Below are 14483 nucleotides of genomic sequence, written 5' to 3' on the forward strand. Positions count from 1 at the left end.
CAAAGATATGCAAATCCAAATCTTCTGAAGGCTATATCTCAGACAAATAGGGCCAGATCGGCGAAGGACCAACTGTCCCAGGATCGCGAGGACCCAGACTGTCGAACGGCATCAGACCCTCGCCCGGATCGGCCACTGCTTTGCCGAGATATAGCTTACAGAAAAAACCAGTATCTCAAAGATATGCAAATCCAAATCTTCTGAAGGCTATATCTCAGACAAATAGGGCCAGATCGGCGAAGGACCAACTGTCCCAGGATCGCGAGGACCCAGACTGTCGAACGGCATCAAAATCTCGACTTCGAAAATGAGGCCGATTTTTTGAAAATTTAATGATGTAACCATCATGATTTTTTGCGAAAATCGTGAAAAAATTGATGTCCGTTTTTCTGATTTCAGTCGATTTGCAGGACTCTCGCGATCACGAAAAGACATGCCTGGCCCGGATCGGCCACTGCTTTGCCGAGATATAGCTTACATATAAAACCAGTATCTCAAAGATTTGCAAATCCAAATCTTCTGAAGGCTATATCTCAGACAAATAGGGCCAGATCGGCGAAGGACCAACTGTCCCAGGATCGCGAGGACCCAGACTGTCGAACGGCATCAGACCCTCGCCCGGATCGGCCACTGCTTTGCCGAGATATAGCTTACAGAAAAAACCAGTATCTAAAAGATATGCAAATCCAAATCTTCTGAAGGCTATATCTCAGACAAAAAGGGCCAGATCGGCGAAGGACCAACTGTCCCAGGATCGCGAGGGTCCAGTGTGTCGAACGACATCAAAATTGCAGGACTCTCCCGATCACGAAAAGACATGCCTCGCCCGGATCGGCCACTGCTTTGCCGAGATATAGCTTACAGAAAAAACCAGTATCTAAAAGATATGCAAATCCAAATCTTCTGAAGGCTATATCTCAGACAAAAAGGGCCAGATCGGCGAAGGACCAACTGTCCCAGGATCGCGAGGATCCAGACTGTCGAACGGCATCAGACTCTCGCCCGGATCGGCCACTGCTTTGCAGAGATATAGCTTACAGAAAAAACCAGTATCTAAAAGATTTGCAAATCCAAATCTTCTGAAGGCTATATCTCAGACAAATAGGGCCAGATCGGCGAAGGACCAACTGTCCCAGGATCGCGAGGATCCAGACTGTCGAACGGCATCAGACTCTCGCCCGGATCGGCCACTGCTTTGCAGAGATATAGCTTACAGAAAAAACCAGTATCTAAAAGATATGCAAATCCAAATCTTCTGAAGGCTATATCTCAGACAAATAGGGCAAGATCGGCGAAGGACCAACTGTCCCAGGATCGCGAGGATCCAGACTGTCGAACGGCATCAAAATCTCGACTTCGAAAATGAGGCCGATTTTTTGAAAATTTAATGATGTAACCATCATGATTTTTTGCGAAAATCGTGAAAAAATTGATGTCCGTTTTTCTGATTTCAGTCGATTTGCAGGACTCTCGCGATCACGAAAAGACATGCCTCGCCCGGATCGGCCACTGCTTTGCCGAGATATATGTAGCTTACAGAAAAAACCAGTATCTCAAAGATATGCAAATCCAAATCTTCTGAAGGCTATATCTCAGACAAATAGGGCCAGATCGGTGAAGGACCAACTGTCCCAGGATCGCGAGGACCCACCCTGTCGAACGGCATCAGACCCTCGCCCGGATCGGCCACTGCTTTGCCGAGATATAGCTTACAGAAAAAACCAGTATCTCAAAGATATGCAAATCCAAATCTTCTGAAGGCTATATCTCGCATTAATTGATTAATTCTGCACCTGCCCAGGTAGCGCCATCTGTTGGTACTACATGAAAGCTGCGATGTCTACGTGGTGGCGTGAGCAGATGGCTCAGATGGCGCCATGTAAGTGGCAGTTTGAAATCAGAAAAAAGCAACAAAATTAAACAAAAGAGAATAAATATATGAACGTATGTATGTGAATATGTATTTGCAGTGACTGCACAGAAACTGTCTAGTATGTGTTTCTCAATTGCCGGCGTTTAATTATGCCTTGATTTTTGTGCTGACCCATCCACAGTACAGTCCGTCCACAATGCAGCTTGCTCAATAGTACACTCAGATCTCAGATATCTTTGGTAATGCGTTGCAGCATTAGTGCATTAGTGCGGTGCGGCAGTTGCCGAATATTTGCCAATGCGACGACGGGACAGTGTTGCCACATCGCCATTTGGCAGATGGAATGGATGAGGAAAAGGGCTGAAAACAATTTACCATAATATTCATATGATTTGGATAAATGCTAGTGCATGTGTGGAATACTGCAATACGTAGCGAAAGAAAACAAAGGCCCCATTTTAAGTTTTCCTTTACTTTCTTTTTATAGGAATTTTGCGAGGGTTACACATTTTATAATTTTGTGGATCATCATATTCTTTGCCAAAATATGCTGGCAATACATGTATGTGTTGGTAAATTGGTAACACGAAACGTAGCTCACTTTGGCTTCGACCATAACCGATCCAATAAAATCCGATGTGCTGCCTGAGCTTTATTAGGTACGCTGCGTCGAAGTGTTCTCGGCTAATTATATTGGCAAATGATTCAGCAGCAAAAGCAAAGGTCGCGGGGCCAAGAACATCTACTGCCTCAAATGATCACAGCTCCGTACAGCCACGAATTTGAATGGAACTTGAAACAGCATTTTGATTGGTCATTTAACACCTGTGTCGGCTTTATTTGAGGTTATGCGACGGTACGTACGCTACGCCAGTGCGTCTATGTTCCATGGCCAAGGTCAGCTTACAGTTTACAGCTCCATTAAAGGGTCGCTAAATAACTTGGTAATGCTATCCCACACGACTCAGCCGACTCAATTGTTGTACACTACGTGACCGCGCAGAGGGTGTTACGATTCTGCGCAGATGTATTTACATCCGATTCCGATTGCGAAAAGGTTTCCTGTTCGAGACGGACAAACCAGCCGGCTCGCCTTCGGTCCATCGATCCACTGCCTTCTGTCTATTTCTTGGGGAAATATTCCACTAAATTTCGCTCTTTGCGCTTCGTTGCAGACAATTTAAGAGTCAGAGCTCCCAGGCTTAGATTCCAGATCTATACTATAAAGAAGTCTACTCTAATCTTTCTTTCGTATGGCTTTCGTGGATCATTCAATGTATGAGTATCATCAAAAAACTATGGAGCCCATGGATCGGGAGCTGCTAGGGTATGTAAGGCGTCGACCTAGCCTTTCTTTTTTTATTTATTTGTCGTCTACGCGTTCTGCACAGAAACAACAACGAATGCGAGTGTATCGAAGTCTCTGCTTTGTCCCGCTTTCGCTGCTGCTTCTTCTTTTTGACAGTTTTTTTGTGTTTGTTTTAATTCATGTTTTTTTCTTCTTTTAAATAGTTTAACTTGCGAAACACGTACGCCGGAGACCAGACCAGCCAGCCAGCCAGCCAGTCAGCCATCCAGCAGACAAGCGGCGGCAGCATAACAAGTGGAGCACGGCGGTTCGCCTCGCATCGAGTCGCCGAAAACTGTTTGCCAATGTCGCGATTAAGCTGTGAAACACTCCCAAACATGGCTGGCCTGGCCCTTAGGGAGTGCTGAGCCCCCACGTAGAACAGGGGGCGGCGCCTGACCTTCTGACACCACTCGGGAGTTGTTGCACAATCCAACGCAATCGCATGGGGAATAAGCAATAGAAGAAGCACACACACAGACACAGATTAACAGGTGTACATGTACACTTGTACATATGTATGTATGTATGCGCAGACATGCTTCGATCACAGAGTTCGAACAGGGCTCTGTAAGCAGTGGCCGCCGCAGAGCAGAGCAGAGCAGCGACAGCGTCAGCGTCAGCAGAGCCAGTCCAGAGACTTGAGGAAAGCCTCCAACCGAGACCCAATCAGCAATCAGTTGCAGTCGCGAATTAGCGTCGCACAGGTGCGCCTCTCCAGTGCTCTCCAGCGAAACCGAAACGGAACATAGAACTTCGAAACTTCCCATTCGATTAGCAACTCTGCTCTATAACGGCACATATAACGGAACATGGTGCACAAGAACCAGGAAAAGGATGAGGATCAGCTGATGGTACAGCGAGTGCTAGAGCTGCAGGAGTGGATCAAGACGCAGTCGCAGCTGCCGCCGAATATATGTGAGTGCAGTGAAAAATGCAATCAGTTGCATAACTGGCTTCCAGCCAAATTGGCTCCTTGCCCTAACCCTCTCTGTTGTCGCTGTCTTTGCTGTCTTTGTGTCTGTGTCTCTGTGCAGCATGCATGCTGCTGCGCCGCTTTCTGCACACGACGCGCGGCGATTTGGCTGCCACACAGCGCCTGATGGAGCACAATTATGGACTGCGCAACAAGCATGCCCAGATCTTCATTGAGCGCGATCCGTTGGATGCGAGCTCCCAGCAGCTGTTGCAAGTGGCGTGAGTACTCGAAAATTGCATGGGCTGCAGGCATAGGCCCAGGCCCAGGCCCAGGCCCAAGCCCATGCCCCATGCCCCAGCCGGTAACCGGTTTTCCTTCTTTCATTGCGCTCTCTCTCTCTCTCTCTCTCTCTCTCTTTCTGTCTGTCTTTCTTAGCGACCTGGTGCCGCTGCCCGGCCTGACCCCGGAGAACAACAAGCTGCTCTTTTACCGACTGATCGACTTCGATGCGGACAAGGTAATCCCAAAGAGCACCCACTCCGTCTTGATCTTACCTCCCACACTATTCCCACAGTTCAACTTTACGGCCGGCATCAAGGTATTTTTTATGGTGGCCGACTGCCGCTTTGCCACAGAGAACGACGCACGGCTGTCGGACGGAGAGATACCCATTTTTGACATGGCCGGGTATACGCTGCGGCACCTGACCAAGACGGTGCTCAGCTCCCTGCGGGTGTACATGAAGTTCGTGCAGGAGGCGCATCCTGTGCGGCTCAAGGAGGTCCATGTGCTGAACTGTCCCTCCTACCTGGACAAGGTGCTCACCGTGGTCAAGCCGTTCATCAAGGGTGAGGTCTTCAAGCTGATCCACTTCCACTTGCCCAATGCGGAGACGCCCTTTAAGCACTTTCCGCGATCCATGCTGCCGGAGGAGTACGGCGGCCAGGCTGGCAAAATGTCCGAGCTGAAGCAACAGTGGATGCAATTGCTCAAGGAGCAGCGGTGAGTCACCGGGCCACGTCACCATTTCTGCCGCTTTCTGTCTTCTTTAAGGGCTACTCTCCTCCGCTCATGTATTCTTTTAGGGACTATCTGATGGATGGCCAGAACTGGCAGCTGAACAAGGCCAAGAAGGTGTCCAACAACAGCAGCAGCCGAAGGTCTAGCACATCCACCGCCGCCTCGGTCGCGCACAGTCTTAAGAATCTGGAAATTGATTAGCCGCCGATGGCACAACTGTACCTACAAGACCCGAACCTACATATATTTTATATTTTTTTTGCTTGTTTTCATTCCACATCCCCAGCTGTGACCGGGGGCCTCTGTAAATATACGTATCATTATTCGCACGTACATATGTGCTGGCGTATCTATAACTAAAGCTCTATTTATATGTACAGATATGTGGACTCGCCACCCACGCATCCCCAATGGACTGCGCTTCGTCCTCGATTCTCCCACGCTGTTTTCATAATTGAATTCCATCTGAAAGCTTTCATTGTGCACCGGCGGTTGCGGTTGGGGCAGGAGGAGTGCTCGGAGTCGAGTGGTCGACGTGCGACTCTCGCAGAATTTTCAGTTTTGATGCAGCAACATAATCTCAATCAATATGGAGATGCGTGTGGATGTCCTGGCAAATGCAATTAAGTTTCCACAGAGAGGAACGGGGATAGAGAGTGGCCACAGGGTGCGGCATGCACTGAGAGAAACAATGGATTCGGTTGCCACTGGAGTGGCGTGGCGTTCTGCCATCTATTACACCTGTGGCCCTTACCGGAGCTGCTGAAGCTGCTTTACCAACTAAGTCCACTCGCAAAGATTGAGACCTACTTGAAGCCCTCCTTTGAGGGCCAGTGCAGTAAGCCGGCGCTCATCCTTCTGGAGAGGATAAATGTGTGCAAGTGGAGCACCACAGTCACAACCACAGCACAAAAAGCAGGAGAGCGAGACCACTTGAGGATTAATGCATGGCGCATATCGACACATACACATCCGAGCCCGTATCCGCTCTACCAGCCCCTGCAAAGCCTTTCTCTGGAACCTGGAGTCCCCCACATTCCACTAATCGTAATCAGACAACGAGAATGACTTGTGAACTATGCTCAGAAGTGGCCTCTAGACTTACAGGTCTTTCATTAGAAGATTAAAAGCAAAATAAACAAATTAAAAAGAATTAGACTCGGCATTTTTTTGGTTGGTTTGGGTTGGGTTTGGGGGGATGGCCTGCGATCGGCGTGTTTATTTGTTGAGAACAAGCGACTGAATTACAGACGTAGTTCGTCCCGTGCTCTTGGGATGGAGTGCACATATAAGGCTGAACAGTGGACTTAAATTGAATATTATTCTGGTTTCTTGTGGCCTATCGACAGAGAGCTCTAGATGTTCTTAAGTGTGATTCCTCGATGACTACTCATTCTTAAAGTGTGGGTCCCTGTCGGCTATTGATTGAATTGAAATTGAAATATTATGCTGAACTTAGATGTACAGTGGGGACTATTCCTTCTGGACTATTGAGGATTGTTGATTTTGAATTCGAAAAAATTTGCTGGCAGATTGAACTGTCCTTGAGATATGGTTTTATGGATCCCTGAAGAGCTGAATTTTGTGTGGTTCGTAGCTAAGCTCAATTTTCGTGCTGAGACTTAATCGTTAAGAAGTTGTGGGAGACCTTGCCCACGTCCCAGTCCTTTTTGGAGAGTATGGAACGAGCCAAGCACTCATACATGCCCAGGTCCTTGAGGACTTGGATCTTCTCATCGAACTCGGGAATAATGTTGGGTCCGCTGGCATAGCGGTTGGTCCAGTGCTTTGCCGTGCGCACAAACATCTCGTGCTTATGGATGTATTGGCGGGCCACGTCGTCGTCGAAGGGCGTCCCCATATCCGGGATGGCTATGATGTTCCTGACGGTCATCAAGATGGTGCGTATCGACATGTCGGGCGACCAACCCTTCCAGAGTATGTCCAGGCTGATGGCGCCCGATTCCGGCGAAATGTTCGGATGCCAGATGCGCGTCCGAAATTCGACCTGCGGCGGAACGACCGGATAGGTATCGGGCACCAAGATCTTAACAACGAACACTCCACCCTCGTACGGAGAGTCCGGTGGTCCGTGAATCTCGACACATAGGTTCGACCAGGACTGATCGACCAGCCAGAGCTTAAATCCACGCTCCGTCGTCTCTCCGCCTATGCTCCTCATGTGCATAGCCGTGTTGATCTCTCGCTGCACACGGGCTGCACCCGTATTCGACCACATGGTCGATCCACTGGCCCAAATTGGATTGAAATTGGAAAACACAACGCACAGTTAAGTCCAGTTGATTGGGATCAATTTCGGAATGTTCATTTCAGGGAATACTTACGGATACAAGATCACGAAGATGATATTCGCTGCACTTGCTGGGTTCTCAATTGTCGGTTTTCAAACGCTCAGCTTAATTTCCTCCTTGATTGCTCTAGAATATTCAACATGGAAAAGGTTAACTTCACTTAGGACTCCCACCCTCCCCTAAGTTTATACAGTCTTCAAGATGACCTTAGATAGTTTTGAAAAAAAGAGCAACAGATCGACTCAAGAATATATAAATACTCAGAATTGAGTGCAAAATGCAAATAAATAAATAAGTAAGATAATTTGGACATATGGATCTGATATACGAACGATATCGAACGGCAATTTGTCAGTCTATCCTACGGTATAGATCATATCATCCTCTCTTCACCAAAGAGATCAAAAAGTTACAAATTTGGAATTATTTTTTTGTGAAAAAGACAACTTCCACGAATAGCCAGTAATATATTTATTTCACGAAGTAATTTAGACCATATGTTGTAATGCAAAATATCATTTTTCTTTCCCTCCAAAGTTAGTTATTGGAGTTTTCAAGAAACTTTGAGAAACTTGTCTTCAATTTCACGACCTTGGTTGTGCTTTGAATATCTGAAAGGAGGAGGAGTCCTGCGAGACCAGCAATTGATTAATAAATTTCACTTTTCAGATCGATATCGCCATTTAAAACATTGTTTAGGTGCCTTTTAAATACAAATCCGTTGTCCAACTTTTTAGAGAAAGTACAGTCGTTGATCTATGCTTATTTACTGGCACAACTTACTGATTTGTTATTTATTTCGTGGACTGTACAGGTCTTCACCGGGTGAACGGTACTTGAGCACTGTTTCTCGGTTCTAATTCTCGGAACTGGGTCGGCCAGCACGCAGTGTTGGTTAACAGCTCCAAGTGTTGATAAACAGGCCAGAAGGGTGCGGTGGTGCGGTGCAGGAGCGCACATTTACTGTTCGTCATGCGCAGATAGATGGATAACTGACTGCCAACGCAGCTAACGGCTTTTTGATATATTTGAGCGCGTAGTCTCCGAGCACCGCACTCCACGACTGTTCAATAAAATGCCAAAACAAAATGAATTACCAAAAGAAAATGGGCTCCGATACACATACATATGTGCGTTGCGGCTGTTGTTGAGTCTTGCCTCTGCCACAAGGAGCCCAAGTGTGGGTGACAGAAAAACTTTCTGGCATGTGAATGCTGTGACGTTCACTATGACATTTCCCATCTCTTGGCTGTCAGGCGCAGACATTGTCGATCATGCCAGCATTTCGAGATGCGCGTGCAAAATCCCTGCAGGGTGACGCTGACACGCACTGCTGAAATTTTCCATTCGAATGTAGCAAAATGTGACGAACGCTCCAATGAATTCTGGGAGCGTTTACATAAGTACATACTCGTACAATAATCGTGACAGGGAGGGACCTACATATCCTTTAAAGGTCCCTTCAACGCCCCATTGCTTTAAAAAGAAGGCAATGAAAATTCCCAGTGCGACTCGATTGGGCAATTTTACCTTTTCCTATATGAACCTCACAAAAGTTCATGGTATCCAATAGAGTAATGTGATCCGAACTTAAGTATGTACATATTTATGTATGTTTTCTTGGACCCAGCATGAAGAGGCAAACGAATCGATTCGGCGGGATTCGGGACTCGGTTCGTTCGGTCCGTTCGAATCGATCGAATCGCTTTGAATCGTGTTAGATCCGAAAGATTCGGGTTTTTTCTCTCCCACTCTCTGTTTTATGGTAGAGAGAACGAGAAAGCAAATTAAAGAGGATTCGACAGATTTGACCTGTGATCGAACTAAATCTGACTGATCGAACGCATTTGCTGTGATTTTATGAATACTGTGGATTCAAGCAGGACTCTAAAAGTCTGGGGGACTATTTGGCATAGAAATCAAACCACAAAATGCCCGACCCTTGTGCTGTGCCATTTTCCTGCGAGCTCGTATCGGGCCACGTCCAGCCATAGTCGCCACATTCAGCCACCAGCTTATCAACTGGATGGCTACAGCAACCGCCGCCACACACACACAGGCAGCTCCCTCTCTGGTAGTGGCAGTGGCAGTGGCAGTCAACCCATCAATTGCATTATGACTGGCCGACAACAATTAGAGGCTTTTGAGCGATGGCCGAAACAAGCGGACGGCCAGACAGACACACGTGTACAGTCTCTTAGCCCACTTTTTCCCCGCCCACTCTCACTCTTTACATTACACACACACACTTGTTCCGCTGGGCGAGGGGCGGTGGGCGGTGGGCGAAAGTGCTGTAAGACCTGACACCAAAATTGATCAATTTTACATTTATCCACAAGAATCGTAAATGTGCGGGTGGGCGGCTGTGGGCGTGGCGACCCCATTAGCATGCTCGAGCCACTCACGAGCAGACCACCAACAAAAGAGCTTACGCTGCACTCTGGCCTGCTCGTCTGTCCCCCGCCCTTCACCGCCGTGCCCCTACCCCAACCTGCCCTGTTCCGGCCTGTCGCTTCGACAAAATGCATTTTCCAGGGGATTTCTTTGTTGTTCTACTCGTATCCATTACAGAGGGTATAATGATTTCGACTACAAGCCTGCAACGCAGAGAACAAATAATCACAAAATTCCATAGAGCAAGTTTTTGGGAAGAAAGAACCTATATCGCTATAGGTTATTCTTTTGCTTCAAATTTGATTAATTATAAGAGTAACATACCATATGTAAGATCCTTTAGGAGTAGAAGGAAACTCCATGCCGTGGTCCATGCTTCCCTTGAAGTTTGTAGTGGAGTCGCCCTTTCGACGCTGACTTGTGTGGCAGGAACACCATGAACAACCTTTGCCAATTGATTTAAACGGGGATACATGAACTTGTTCTCCTCCCCTTTATTCCTCATATTTTGATTGATATCCATTTGCTTTGGAGGGTAATTGTTGATCTCATTTATTGCCTCATTGCCCGAAACAACAGCAATGGAGTTAAGGAAGTCATTGTAACGACCAAGTGGTTTAAAGACGGGCTTATAGACGGCAGCTCCGAAACATTTTGGTTCAAAACTCTTTCCGATGGCTCTCTGTGATATTTTCATGGCTTTAACTGTCATATCTTCTGAAAATCGCCTAGATATACATAGCTGCTCTATCTGCAGCTTTTGTATGGTCCACTTCATTTACCTCATTACAATCTGCTTGAGACAATTTAAGCATTTCATAAACGTGATTCTCACAGAAGTTTTTTAACAGTAAAAGGCAAAAAGGTTCAAGCATCTCGAGGGTTGAACTCCACTTTGTTGGAACTTAGGAATAAGAGCCTGAGGTATTAGGGAAGGGAAACTTTAAAGTTTGACAGTAAATCTACTGGTAAGTGGCAGTCCTCAATGCCTTAACCAGTTTGCAAGATTTTTTAATGAGAGTATCATTTGAAGAGTTACAAAAAAAAATACTCTGCTACAAGTTGAAGTTTGTGAGCGCCACATTCAAGCGATGCAAATGAGTTAATATTCATCCAAGGAGGGTTGATCTCCTTCGTCATCACCGCAGCTATCATCGAAGTATTTTCTTAGTGATCTCAATAGACTTTATATTGCTTCGACCATTGTCCGAAGTAACAGAATATTTTTCGGAATATTTCAGGACTCTGTGACTACCGAATTCTGTTATATTCCTTGTTGCCATATTATATTTACATTGATATTTACATTATTTCCTTCACATTGAGATAATTAGCCAAAATTTGCATTCCCTAACTCTTAATGCGGTACCTGGTTCTGGGTGAAAGTCAGTCAAGAGGCTGGCATTTGTCTCAGAATCTGAGAGTTCCCTAACTCCAGTTCAATCGACTTCACTACAACTTCAAACATTCCTTAGCCAGAAGATTCAGTGATAGTACCATCTCCGGTATCGCAGGGATCATAGCCTCCAACGCTGCAGCGCGCTGTCTTCCACTGATACACTGGCTGGAATCTGCAAGGGTATCAATTAGCTCGGTTCTCATACGCACTTTGTTACTTCTGTGGCTAGTCGAAGCAGATAGATGCAGATGCCGAAGGTAAAGGAGAAGGAGAAGCAGAAGGCGAAGACGAACGTGAAGAAGCAAACGAAGAATCCGAAGGCGAAGCAATAGGCGAAATGTGCAGTCAACAATGGTGCTTCCGTTGTATTTGTGCTCTCTGTCTGCCCCTCTCTCTCTCGCTCTCTCTGGCCCGGGTTTGGGGAGTCGAAGGTTCATTAATAAAAGGTGAGTCAATGCAATACGATTTTTGGAAGAGAAATTGTACTGCTTTTGCACAGGACTCAGGAAGTCGGAATGGTGCAGGGACGGAATGAGACAAAGCGAGGGGCTAACGGGAACAACTTACCTTACCCAATAATAATATACCATATAGCTGTCTGTCCCTTTCTCTTCGTTTGTGTCTGTGTCTGTGTTTGTGTGTGTGTTCTGGAACTCCTCGGCTTGTTCGTATATATAAAGTCCAACATGTTGTTGTTGCATGCTCGTTGTCGTCGCAACACCCTCACACACACACACAAAGACACAATGGGACACACACACACATTCATATGTACATAAATACATACATACATACATATATGTATATGTATATGATGATATGGCAAGTTTCGGCAGCAGCGTGGCAGCGTCGGTCGCTGTTCAGTTGAGTGACTGATAAGTTCAGTTGGCGTTCGCTTGGCGCCGAGAGCGGTTAACGGTTCTAATCGAATTCAGCCCCAAAACAGAGCAGAAAAGAACAAAAACAAAAACAGAAACAGAACGAAGTGAAAAGCGAACGAACACACCAGGAAGAAGTACTATAAACGGTAGAGAGGGGAACAAACTTTCCTCGTTGCTGTTACTCTGCGCTTCTCTCTCTCTCTCTCTCTCTATCCTCTATCTTCCCCGCAAAGATGCGCTAAATTTCTCGTTTATCCCATAACGATTGTGGGTTTTATTCCTTTTTTTTTGAGTGCTCGGACTCCAGTGCAAGAATTCCAGCAAGAAACCCGAAAAAGTATGCCACGAATTCCGACTGCAGTTGTTTTTTTTCGTGTGTGTGTGTGTGAGTGTGAGTGTGTGTGCTAGCGTGAGTGTTTGTGCGATACACACATGTAGGGATGTTCAATGAAACACTGGGTGAACAGGTTCAATTATATAAGGCTAGGCTGCCTGTTACCAGGCGCCTCATTTTGGGGGGTAATCCACTGTAATTATCATTCACGGGTGAGAGGGGAAGTGGCCGGGGTTGGTAGTAGCTGGTAAATGGAGTGCCCTGGGAAATAAACGGACTGAACAAGCGGAGGGATTAACCGATAAACGGATCCCAAAGTTAATGGAAACAGATCTTAGGAGCACATTATTCTATTGGGTGTTTGGCATAGTTTTATTTGGTTGGCCATCTTAGGGCAAAAGTGAACATCTAACTACATAAATGAATGGTTTTACTGGAAAATAATGCGTCTCGCGTAAGTCTTCAAAAAGAATCTTCCCTTTCAAAGAGGACCTCAAGGATTTGATCGAGAAAAAATGTTAAATGGGTTTGTTTTTCTGTGATTACAATTTTAACGATTTCAAGTGATCGGAAATTGCCCAAGTTCTGTCCATCTTACAAATTGAATGCTATTTATATCAAAGATTGACTGGGGAATGTTATCAGAGAGTTTCCAAAGATCTTCACTCTTTTGAGAGTGAAACTAAATGAATGCAAAAGGCCTTCTGTTGAAGAAGTTGTATTGTATGTACTTTTAGATAATGTATTTTTTTTAATGTTTTCTATTTGGATTTGGCAGCTCTCAAGCAGCTAGCGAAAACCTGAGAGTATTCCGTGATGCTTGTTCAATTATTGAACAGAATAGCCAAAGTCCACTCTCCAGGATGGGCTTTCTTGTGGTGTAGTTTCCATTAATTGGATAGCCCCGCCCCCCAGCCAATGCAAATGGAATAACCCTAATGTCTGTACCCGTCACCGTCGCCGTCTCCTTCTACTTCTGCTTCTCTATTCCCCATTTGCCCCACTGCCGCCTGTGCGTGTGTATGTGTATGTGTGTCATTACTTAACACCTACAGCCACGGCATTCAGCACGCCATTACACTATTACAGCAACAATAACGGGAACAGATAGACTGTCTCCGGGGTCCGAAGGCTTGGATACCCTCGCCGATCCATTGTTCCCATTAAAGCTGTTCGATTTGTCTGGGGATTGGTACGTTCTCGCCAATATACATAGTTCTTCGTTAATCTGTTAATATTAATCAAGAATATATGATATGTAGGATATGTACTTTATACGAGTCGAATATCGAAGGGATCGAAATAATACTACCCAGTTCCGGGGGAAGGACCTAAGAAGGGCCGGGTCGATGGGGGCTGCGAGGGCTTTGAACTACCCCCAAAATATAATACTTTCTGTCAAGCGACCATATTAGTCATCTACCCCTCTCCATGCCTGCCACTTTCTGCCTTGCTCTCTCCCTCTTTCTGTTTTCCATTGCATGCTAATTCTCTTCTGCCATTCGTAAATTAGTTTTCTTTTGTATTATTGCTTTTGGCTTACCTTTCAGAAAGTCATTTTCCTGCGACTCCCTTCGCTTCCGGCCATTCGTGGCGTTAACTTCGAGTTTGGTCTGAAGCTGAAATCCTTCACAAGAACGGAGATATGCTACAGAAACAGGACAAATCACTTTAACAGGTTATGTTATGTATATACAGCCCATTTATATGCGTATACTCGTACATACATATGTATGAAGTATGGACATTGCAGCTGCCTGAAAGTATGCAGCAAATATATACACGTAATCGCATTTAGCATAGTCGGAAGGGGGGGAAAACACCCTGGTCAGCATCGCCATTGCTGTGGCGACCACTCACAAAAGACAGAAGCACCGTTGCCTAGCCACCTGCTCTGCCAACACCAACCACCCCCCCGCCTCTTGGCCTAAATTGTAATGACTCAGCCTCAGCCCTTAGCCCCTAGCCCGCCGACACGACTCGGCGTTACAATACTGGTACAT

General features: G+C 46.0%; 2 protein-coding genes and 1 long non-coding RNA gene across 3 annotated transcripts in view; 1 reads left to right on the plus strand and 2 right to left on the minus strand.

Moving 5' to 3' along the window:
• Positions 1-14483, minus strand: part of LOC117184545 (uncharacterized) — a 55104-nt gene that overhangs the window by 28137 nt on the left and 12484 nt on the right. Inside the window, exon 2 of the long non-coding RNA XR_004469944.1 lies at positions 14024-14128. This is a non-coding gene — a long non-coding RNA (uncharacterized lncRNA). The remainder of the gene's footprint in view (positions 1-14023; positions 14129-14483) is intronic.
• LOC4815600 (alpha-tocopherol transfer protein) lies at positions 3855-5516 on the plus strand. Its single transcript, XM_001355572.4, has 5 exons — positions 3855-4139; positions 4259-4418; positions 4576-4657; positions 4715-5142; positions 5226-5516. The coding sequence occupies exons 1-5, from the start codon at positions 4034-4036 to the stop codon at positions 5359-5361; spliced, it is 912 nt and encodes a 303-aa protein (XP_001355608.1). The 5' UTR covers positions 3855-4033; the 3' UTR covers positions 5362-5516.
• Positions 6726-7660, minus strand: LOC6902204 (ubiquitin-conjugating enzyme E2-22 kDa-like). Its single transcript, XM_002133695.3, has 2 exons — positions 7506-7660; positions 6726-7409 (listed from the first exon to the last, which is right to left on the minus strand). Exon 2 carries the CDS (start codon positions 7397-7399, stop codon positions 6764-6766), a length of 636 nt encoding a protein of 211 aa, XP_002133731.2. The 5' UTR covers positions 7400-7409; positions 7506-7660; the 3' UTR covers positions 6726-6763.

Source organism: Drosophila pseudoobscura, chromosome X, assembly GCF_009870125.1.
Source record: "Drosophila pseudoobscura strain MV-25-SWS-2005 chromosome X, UCI_Dpse_MV25, whole genome shotgun sequence".
Lineage (NCBI taxonomy): Eukaryota > Metazoa > Arthropoda > Insecta > Diptera > Drosophilidae > Drosophila > Drosophila pseudoobscura.

What these genes read in the sequence shown, in the direction of transcription:
- LOC4815600 (XM_001355572.4), top strand. Translation starts at nt 4,034, where the DNA reads ATGGTGCACAAGAACCAGGAAAAGGATGAGGATCAGCTGATGGTACAG. An exon ending in GCAGCTGCCGCCGAATATAT is followed by an intron (nt 4,140 to 4,258) that starts GTGAGTGCAGTG and finishes GTCTCTGTGCAG; the next exon opens with CATGCATGCTGCTGCGCCGC. An exon ending in CAGCAGCTGTTGCAAGTGGC is followed by an intron (nt 4,419 to 4,575) that starts GTGAGTACTCGA and finishes TGTCTTTCTTAG; the next exon opens with CGACCTGGTGCCGCTGCCCG.
- LOC6902204 (XM_002133695.3), bottom strand. Translation starts at nt 7,399, where the DNA reads ATGTGGTCGAATACGGGTGCAGCCCGTGTGCAGCGAGAGATCAACACG.